Source organism: Camellia sinensis, chromosome 7, assembly GCF_055761805.1.
Source record: "Camellia sinensis isolate YWXY chromosome 7, ASM5576180v1, whole genome shotgun sequence".
NCBI classification, from domain to species: Eukaryota; Viridiplantae; Streptophyta; class Magnoliopsida; order Ericales; family Theaceae; genus Camellia; species Camellia sinensis.
In genome coordinates this window covers 190,145,591-190,155,189 of record NC_138967.1, presented here as the reverse complement: position 1 = coordinate 190,155,189, position 9,599 = coordinate 190,145,591, and the positions used below count along the sequence as shown (strand labels likewise).

The 9,599-nt window shown below is 33.1% G+C and overlaps 2 protein-coding genes across 2 annotated transcripts; one reads left to right on the top strand and one right to left on the bottom strand.

Annotated features, from left to right (window-relative positions):
- The first annotated feature begins 5,088 nt into the window (after positions 1-5,088).
- Positions 5,089-5,469, top strand: LOC114283985 (uncharacterized). Its single transcript, XM_028226863.2, has 2 exons — positions 5,089-5,286; positions 5,374-5,469. The coding sequence occupies exons 1-2, from the start codon at positions 5,089-5,091 to the stop codon at positions 5,467-5,469; spliced, it is 294 nt and encodes a 97-aa protein (XP_028082664.2).
- A 1,178-nt stretch (positions 5,470-6,647) lies between these two features.
- LOC114283991 (uncharacterized) lies at positions 6,648-9,239 on the bottom strand. Its single transcript, XM_082881663.1, has 4 exons — positions 8,773-9,239; positions 7,475-7,586; positions 7,223-7,394; positions 6,648-7,096 (listed from the first exon to the last, which is right to left on the bottom strand). Exons 1-4 carry the CDS (start codon positions 9,135-9,137, stop codon positions 7,032-7,034), a joined length of 714 nt encoding a protein of 237 aa, XP_082737789.1. The 5' UTR covers positions 9,138-9,239; the 3' UTR covers positions 6,648-7,031.
- Positions 9,240-9,599: the final 360 nt, after the last annotated feature.

The following is a 9,599-nucleotide window of genomic DNA, read 5'->3' as shown; positions in this document are numbered from 1 at the left end:
AACGACATACTGTTCTAGAATTTAAACAAACATAAGAAAACTGGTTTCACCATAAGTATTTAGACCATTGCAAATTAAAACTTAAAACTAACAAACAAAAGTAATAAAAGAAGATATTATACGATTTTAGGTTTGAGTTTAGATTTTACATAGAATAAGAAAAGATACTATGGGGGAGGATGTATAATAAAAATATAGACTATTTGTATACGGTCCGGATCGGTTCCAATCCGGAACCGTGGGATTCAATCCGGAACCAATCCGTGAACTACGAATTTTTAATTATTCAATCCGGAACCGAACCACGGATTCAAAAAACCAATCCAAACCTATCGGATTGGACTGGACTGGATCGGATTACGGATTTCACGGATTCCTTGCTCAGCCCTAGCCCCTTCCACGAGTCGTTTTTCACTTGATAGTTTGTGGGTGTAGGATGTCAAACAAATCTTATTTATTAATTAATAGGAAATTTTTTTTATATACTAAGGGTTGTTTGGAGTGCCTTAAATAAGTATATTTTTTGTCTTTTTAGATTAAAAAATTTAGGAAGAAAATATGAATATTTGGGTTAACTTTTTAATTTTTTATAAAAAAATGTGTAATAAAAAATTGTAAAAATTAATTTGTAGAAAAAAATTAAGATTGTGAGTTGTGCAGCCGTAATTATTGACTTTTGATAAATAATATTAACTTTTTAAGTAACTTTTTAACTTTTTTACAATACACAAATTTGACCTAAATTAAGCCCTAAATTAAGCCCTTATCATGTGGACAAATCTTTCGAAACAGAATTTATAATGACATGTGATTCTAAAAGTTTTGTTGTCGAAAAAAAGTCGATTTGAGATATTAGAGGGAGTGAGTCTCAAAGTTGCCTCATCCATCAAGCTATACCCCAAAAAAAGAAGAACAAAACTTTCTTTGATAATACTAAAATTTTATTATTAAATTTATCTTTAATGATTGAAATTATCATTATTATTATATCAAAATTAAATATTTATGATATAGCCCTTACCATGTTATTTTACTACTTTTCATTTATCAAGATATATTAGTTAGATATCACATAGTAGTTGGATATTTAAATATTTAATTAATTAATATATATCACATATGACGTTTGGCAATAGACTAGAATGAAATTGATGGCTTTTTTAGTCATAAAAAGATAAAATAAATTAAAAAATTAATAACACAAAATGTCACATTTAAATCATAATCGTTTTACTTTTTTTCTCATAAATGTTAAAAAAGTCAATCCAAACGAACTTTTTAGCCCCAATAACGAAAAAAAGTTAAAAAGTCAAAAAGTCAACCCACTTCCCAAACAAAGCCTTAGTAGCGAAAACAAAAAGATATAGTTTAGGCGACTAATACTTTAGTAGCTAAACAAAAATTGGACTTTAGGCAACTAAAACGTTTAGTGGCTAAAAGAAATAAGATGAAAAAAATAAAATTTTAGTGACTAAAACTTTAGTCGTCCTAAATAATGTAACTTTTTGGCGACAAAATATTTTAGTCGCTGAAAATGCGATGTTAAATTTATTTGAAATCTTTTGGCGACTGAAAAAGTAGACGCCAATTGAGAATTTTCGAGGACTAAATATTTTTTAATCGGTAATTACTTTTCCTGACAATTGTTTGCCGATTAATTTGGCGATCAAAAATTTTAGTCAGCAAAGGTTTTTGGCGATTAAAATGTGACTTTTGATGATTAAAAATTTAATCACCAAAAGTGTCATTTGTCTAATGCTCCTTGGGGTTGCTAATACCATTCGAAAGGGATTCATAATTCATGGACATTAATTCAAAACAAATATGATTTATGGGGAATTCATTAGATTATTAATCTAATTCCATCACCTTCAAATTAAAACAAATTGTATTTTAGAAGGTGAGATTGAATTAACAAATCGGATTTTAGACAAAACAACCAAATTGAAATTAGATTTAAAGATAGAGATTAAATTGTTCAAATAGAAACTATAGATTAAAATGAAATTTGGGTCAAACATCTGGGGTGTATGAAAAGTGTAATTAACACTTCTGTTTCTAAGTTAATACATTTGAGTGAAAAAATTGGACAAATTATACAAATAGTTCATATATTTTTTTTTCTCGTACGTGATTTTGGTCCTTGCACATTTAATTTACTCAATTTTGACATTTAATTTTAAATTTTATATTAATTTAGTCTAATTGATAATACAGTTAAGTTTTTTGATAAAAAAATTATCATTGAACTGGATGTGGTTAACTCACTAAATTTAGCAAGTTTACAATTTTATACCCAAAACATGACACATGTAGCTTTTGTGTATTTTTCACAAAAACATGCTAATAGATATAATCAATTAATTAGACCAAAGTGAGATAAATTCATAAATTTTAAAATTGAATGAATTGAAATTACATGGACAAAAGTACAAAAACTATTACCATAATTTAGAATGAACATTCCATTCCATCGTACCAAATGTGAAGATATATTGTTGTGTTTATTTGCGTAGTATTGTATTGATATTAGAGTGTATTCAATGGGATTGGGGGATTGGGACTTGTCTCGGGTTTGTTTTGATAATCTGAATCGTTATATTGCACGGTTCATCGAACATATTATTCACACACAAAAATCAAGTTAATCAGACATGTGTAACATCATGATCAAGCCTTAATTGTTTTGAAATAAACTATCCAAATTATTCCAACTACTTATTTTTTCAAAAACAAATGTGGTTTTGTTTTAAGTTTACAAATATTCAATTAATCTAATTTTTTTCATAAATAATCTATTCGATAAATTGTACAATATACACGGTTCGAATTAACGATATGAGCACAGGACAATGCCCATAAGCCCTCACAGCATCGTGTTGTGCCTATAGGCACAACATGCCCTATTCCATATTCAATCTCCTCTTTAAAATAGGCTTGTTGATTATTATAATAAGTCTCATGCTACTTTACTTTCTCAAACAGGTTAAGTACTATACTAGCAATTTTAAAAAAAAAAATCTTAGTTAGTTACATTTGAAAAGTACTCTTTAAACGGCTTTTATAGATAAATAGATAAAATAAAGAGTAGTATTAGAATGTATAAATAAATAAATAAATAGTTCGGTAAAATATCATTTTTATATTTTAATTAGTAAAAAATAAAGAATAGCATTGGATTTGTTATTAATTATAAAAGTCCTCAACATATTAAAAATAATTTTATTATTTTTATAAAGGGAAGGTATAAGGGATTTTTGGTGAAAAGTCCCTCCCATTAGGCCTTTTTTGTATGAAGACCACATAATAAAATATTTGTTTCAAAAGTCCCTCAAATAAAAAAAAAAATATGGTGAAAAGACTGAAATACCCTTCCATATAAATGGGCAAATATCAAACGATGAAATTGTTTGTCTCGCTCACTCTATTTCATCGCTTGAACTCATTACTCTGAAAATAAATAATAGGAGTACACAATAACAGAGTAAAATTTTACTGTCAATGTATTAAAAAAAAAAACAAAACACATAACACCAAAGAAAAATTTTACTCTCATTTTATCAAACAAAAACAAAACACATACCAGAGTAAAATTTTACTCTCATTCTGTCAAACAAAATTAGAGCACAAACTAGAGTAAAATTTTACTCTCATTTTGTCAAACAAAAATAGAGGACATACTAGAGAAAAAAATAGAGAGATAGAGGGAGCACATATATTGCCTTAGATCTGGTTCAAACCAGAGTAAAAGTTTATTGTCTGAAAAACAAAACATGAGGAGGAGATAGAGAAAAAGAGGGAGAGAATATAGATCAGAAATGATAGATCTCAAATCTGAGGTCGTCAATTTCAAATCTAAGGTCTTGGACGCTAAGGATGACGATAGTGGTTGCCTGTGGTACAGTGGCATCGAATGGAGCTGGTAGTTGAGATGGTGGTGGTGAAACGGTAGTGGCAGTGGCGGTGGTAGCGACGAACGACACCGGTGGTTGAGACGGTGTTGATAGAAACAATGGAGGTAATGGAAACGATAGTAGTCGTGGTAGTGGAGATGGTGATGGTGATGGTGGTGAGAGCTCTTAGAAAGAGATAGAGAAAGAAAGAGCTGAGAGAGAAATGACAAACTAATGGAGAGAAAGAGGAGAAATATAGAGAGGATGTGTGAAGGGGTAAATTTGTCACATAAAATATAATTCTGAAAATTTTTGTCATTCTTACAACATTTCTTTATTTTGGAGGAGTTTATAAGCCAAAAAATTATAGCTTGTCATTTTTAAGAAAAATGGGCTCTATGAAGGAGTTATGGCCAAAAATCCCAAGGTATAATGGTATTTTCAACCCAAACCCTCACTAGGATTGCTATTCATAATTCATGGAACTAGTCCCATGACATTGTTTCAAAACAACATGATTTATGGGAGATTCATTAGATTATTTATCCAATGTCATCACCTTGGAACCACAACAAACCGGATTATAGAAGATGAGATGGAATTAAAAATGACAGAGGATGAGAGGTAAAAGAATTATAAATTTATAATTGTAAAAGGTATTAATATATATATATATATATATTAATAATATGACACTTGAAATTTATTGGGTCAAATCTTATGAGAAAATAAGTCATTAAAAGATATTTACTTCCAAATTCTCCTTTTTAGATTAAATGGTAGTTGATTCAGGAGCTACAATCATGGCATACACTTCCAAGGAAACAAAAATCCGCTCTCTCTCTCTCTTTTCCGGGTCATCATTTTCTCACCACACAAACAGCTAAAAAAAAATTAGTAAAAACAGTAATTTTCTTCTCTTATTCTCTCTTTCCACCTTTAACTTGTCCTCCCTCTATGGCCATTGATGATGTTTCTGTTGTGTTCATTGTCTCCCCTTTGTCTGGCTAATCGTTACCTTCTTGGGATTCTCTAACACTTGCTGTTTTCTGGTTCTCTTCATTTTCTGGGTATAACTCATTCTCTCCCATTTCTTTACATTCAATGTGATCTGTTTGGTTGTGGGTCTGTGAGGCTTTTTCTCTGTTCTATCGTTTTTCTTGCTCATTTCTCTGTTTTTTGAGGTCTTTAAACAATGGGTTTGGATGAAGACAATGTGACCTCTGAAACAAAACCAACCCAACCAATTCAGAGGCATAGCAAACAGCTGAGTGAGGCATCTTGTTATGCCACAGAGGATGAAGAAGAGGGTAACGAGGAGGATGAAGAAGAAGAAGCTTGTCTACAGTTGGGTCCCATTTGTAGTATCAAAGAGCATGTTGAAAAGGACAAGGTTTGTTTTGTTTGTTTCTCTTGAAAAAAAAAATGTGAAATTGCTTATTGGTGTTGTCGAATTTCTTGTGGTTCTGTGTTGAATTAGGATGATGAGAGTTCGAGGCGGTGGAAAGAACAGCTTCTTGGCAGTGTTGATGTCAATGCGGTTGAAGTTACTTTGTTGCTCTTGAATCTTGATTGATCTATGTTGGTAACTTGTCTGTTAACAATTAATTGATGTGTAAACAGTCTCATGAATAAAAAATTTGCTAATTGTGATCTAGCTTATGATATCACAACCATTTCACCTCTGATTTCTTAAAAAAGATATCACAACCAACCCATCTTCATATCATTCTATCATCTTGTTCAAGTAGTCCTACAAGTAGCTTCCCCATAATGCAATCATTCTATCTGTTTTTTTTTTTTTTTTGATCAGCACAATCATTCTTTCTTCTTCTGCCGCTTGTCCCATATATCATTTTCTGCATTCATAAGAGATCTTCATTTATTGATTCTTGACATGTTTGGGATTGTTTGGGTTTTTCTAAAAATGTGATGGATTCTTTCCATGCCTTGGGGTGGAGGCTAGTGGAAGAGAAGGAAAAAGGCGTGGTCTTTGGTGTCCTTGGTTTTGATGTGGATCATTTGGCAGGAGCAAAAATGTCTTTGATTCTTGAAGGTCTGGAAGGGCCCGTCTTTAAATTACATAGCATATTTTTGCCTTTATTGTATAGTTTATTTTCGGATGGAGCAGAGCCGTCATCACCCCCTTTTTGGATTTTGAATAGTCTTTTGAGTGATTTTGATGTGTATTAAGGATTTTTGCTTTTATTTATATTGTATAGAGGTGCCTTCCCCTTGATGCTTTTTGCATACGGATGGCACCCAGGTCCTTTCTTATTAAATCTCCACTTATCAAAAAAAAAAAAAAAAAAAACAAAGGCCTTCATTTATATCCCAATTTCAGCCACTGTAACAAACAAGCCTCTCAATAAATGGCAAGGCATACATGACAACTTGGCTAAAATCTATTTTCATCTAGCATGTAAACTGTTTGTGAAAATAAATCGTAAAAAATATGCTCTTGGTTCAAAGAAATGCTGTGAATTCAATTCAATATGATGAGAACCCACTGAAAGAACAAAGATAACAAGAAAGGGAAAAAATGACAGCCAGATGAAAGTGAAACTAATATTTATATAATGTAAACAACTTCATCAACAGTTGACACATGTAAATACCATCGTTCTCAACTAGATATCTTAAACATGGAACCCAGGAAAATAAGATCTCTGACTCAAAGCCCACTTGCAGGTTACCCAAATGGTTTCTTCAATTTGATGGTGGCCATCCAATTTATTGAGTTGAAACAAATAATTTTTGTATAAAATAGTAAAGCTAAAACTCCTCAATTATTCCCATTAGTTGGACAAAACACAGATATAGTATGTATGCTATCATTGATAAATACAACTTAAAAGAGAAGAAAATAAAATAAAATCAAACCTAACTGGACACTGCAACAGTAACGACATGAACGTATTTTTCAGAATCAAGTTATTCTAGCCACTAACTTGTTAAGACAAAATTCCAACAAAAGAATTGAACTGAGTCATGCATTCGGTTCGGTTACCCACCTCAACTTGGTTGACCTTTATGTATTCCCAAACATGTCTTAAGACCTCAGACTGAATCATCTCCCTTCCACTAGTACCAAAAAAATTTGCAAGGGCTTCAGATATTATCACAGCCGGTTCAGATTCAGCATTTTTTTGTCTCTGATTCCACCTCTACTTTTGGTTTCTTAGAATTTTGACTTACCGGTTCTGAAAGCATCAAAACAATGCAGTCAAATTCATTGGAAGAAAAAAAAACAAAAATAGACAAAGAAAGAAACAAAAAAAATAAAATAAAAAATTGGAACAGAAAACACTGTCCTGACAGACACATACTTGTAGGTTCAAGTGTGATAATATGTTTAGCTAACAATTTATTCATCTTGAGCACGTCAGTACAGTCTGTCTCAAACACCAAACGTAGCTCATCATTGCAAATTATCTTCCTTTTGTTACTTGCATCTTGAAGATTGTTTTTCCTTATGTAAAACCACAACTGCTTCACAATCTGAACCAAACAGAATGTAACTTTAGAAGGAACAATGTTAAAAAAGATGAACATTATTCAAAAAATCCAGAAGTTTAAACCTCAGTCCTAGGCAGTGCTGGATGCCCGACAATGGCCTGAAGTTCAGGTGAGACCCCACAAAGTTTGTTTAGCCTGCCTGGCCCACCTCTCCTCTTTTTTCCAGTTTGAGAACTGCAAAGAGATAATAATAAATAACACAATCACAACAGGCTAATCATCAAATGACACATCCCGCTATAAGAATATCAGGTAGAGAGATTTTTCAAAGCTGCAGACAACACATACAAAGTTAACGTAGTATGACCAATCAGTGTGCTGACTATAAATCTTTAGGGGATAACCATCCAAGCAAAAGCAATTAGACGTGAGATAGAGCAACCATTGAGATAAAGCACCCAAGGGTTATTACACCGTTTTGAAGTCAGAAGATCATGATCACACATGTTGGAGGTTTCAGCTTTGAGGGTAAAGACTCAACCACTCCTTAGTTCAAATGGACATGGACATTAAAGACTAAAACCGCTGTTTAGTTCACACGGCTAGCTTACACACATATTTTCTTTAATCCAACTTGCTTAGTGTTTATGAATACACAGGCTGTTGCCATTATTTGATTTGTCCTTAATGCTTATGGAAGAAAGCGCTCTTATTGCCAGTGATACTCCATACCACGAATCGATGAATTGTGTACATAACTCCGATACAGAAGGCCTTGCAACCTCACAATATTTGCTTTGCATAGATCCATGGCTTCAATACAATCACATTTGTAATTTGGTTTATTGGTTAAATGATTGTACGAACCACATTATAGAGACAACATTGGGGTATATCATATATGGTCTACTATCCTCACAGTAGCAGAAGAGTGAACTAAGCTCTTATCTGGGCCTTGTTTGTTGATATATACACTTGAAAGCAAGATCTAATAGAATTGTGCATTATCCCAGAGATTAAAAATGGAAAACGATTTATCTCCTAAGTTAAAGATTGCACTACACACTTTTCATACTTCAATAAATCAGTCATACACCCAAGACAGAATTTTGTTTCTCTATTGGAACAACCCACAATCTATACAAAATACCGCAAATCAGTGTACTCGAGACAAGTCTTTACCGCTCGACCAACCCCTTGGGTTACCGCAAACAATAACATTCTTACATCAAAAATTACAAATTCATAGAAAAATAAACATCAAGGAACAAAACAATAGACTTACAAGTAACGATATCACGATGCCAGTGAATTCTAACCAACTCAAGAAAAAACAAATCCAAACATCGATTGGTTGTTTAGCAAACGTAACCAAAAAGGAAAGTGATTAATTTTCTATTAATTTCCAGAATTTTCTCACCAACCAAAAGGGCGGCTCTTTGGGGGATTCGGTAGGGGCGGCGTCAGTAGTAGCGGTGGCGGAGGATTCGGTCTTCGGCGAAAGGCGGGAGTTGGTGGAAAATAGGGTTTTGGTGGAGGAGAAATGGGTTTTTGGAGGGGGAGGGGTGGTGGAGGAGGGTGAGATCGGAGGAGGAGGAGGTGGATCTGGTTCTGGATGAAATCGAGCTTGGAAGTGAGGTCTAAACCTAGCTTGGATTCCAAATGGTGAACGACGCTGTTGAAGGAGGTGAAGGTAGTGGAGCTAGGGTTTGTTTGGCGAAGAAGACACTCTAGGGCTTCAGCTATGTCCTGGTCGGACACCATTGTTGTCTCCCTCTGTCTCATTCAAATATATAAACTGAAATTAACGGACTCGCAAAAACACACTCACACTCTCTCCCTCTCTCTCTCCTCTTTCTATTTTTCACACAACCTCTCTCTTTCTTTCTCTTTATAGAAATTGAAATGACGAAATTGACCTTATCTAATGTAAGGATAATGTCAAAGATACAAGTTTGGCTAATCTCAAAAAGTACACTTATTTCATCTTTTTATCTTTTTTAGGTCACATCAATCAACATCTCTTCTCTACTTTTTCTACACATAATACAAAAAAAGTCAAAAAGTGCACTTATTTAGTCTTCCCAAACTTGGCCATCAAATATCTCACATGAGTGTGGGGCTCACACCCATATGGGATATTTGATTATTTATTTGATAGAAAATTTGAAACTTATAGTATTTTCTCAAATGTGATGAGTAACAAGTGGGTGACGCACAGATATAATTGGCTAATTAAAAGTTGGC

Coding starts and splice junctions, on each gene's coding strand:
- LOC114283985 (XM_028226863.2), top strand. CDS start 5,089: ATGGGTTTGGATGAAGACAATGTGACCTCTGAAACAAAACCAACCCAA. Junction 5,287..5,373: donor AGCATGTTGAAAAGGACAAG/GTTTGTTTTGTT, acceptor GTGTTGAATTAG/GATGATGAGAGTTCGAGGCG.
- LOC114283991 (XM_082881663.1), bottom strand. CDS start 9,137: ATGAGACAGAGGGAGACAACAATGGTGTCCGACCAGGACATAGCTGAA. Junction 7,395..7,474: donor CAGCACTGCCTAGGACTGAG/GTTTAAACTTCT, acceptor TGTTTGGTTCAG/ATTGTGAAGCAGTTGTGGTT. Junction 7,097..7,222: donor TATCACACTTGAACCTACAA/GTATGTGTCTGT, acceptor TGATGCTTTCAG/AACCGGTAAGTCAAAATTCT.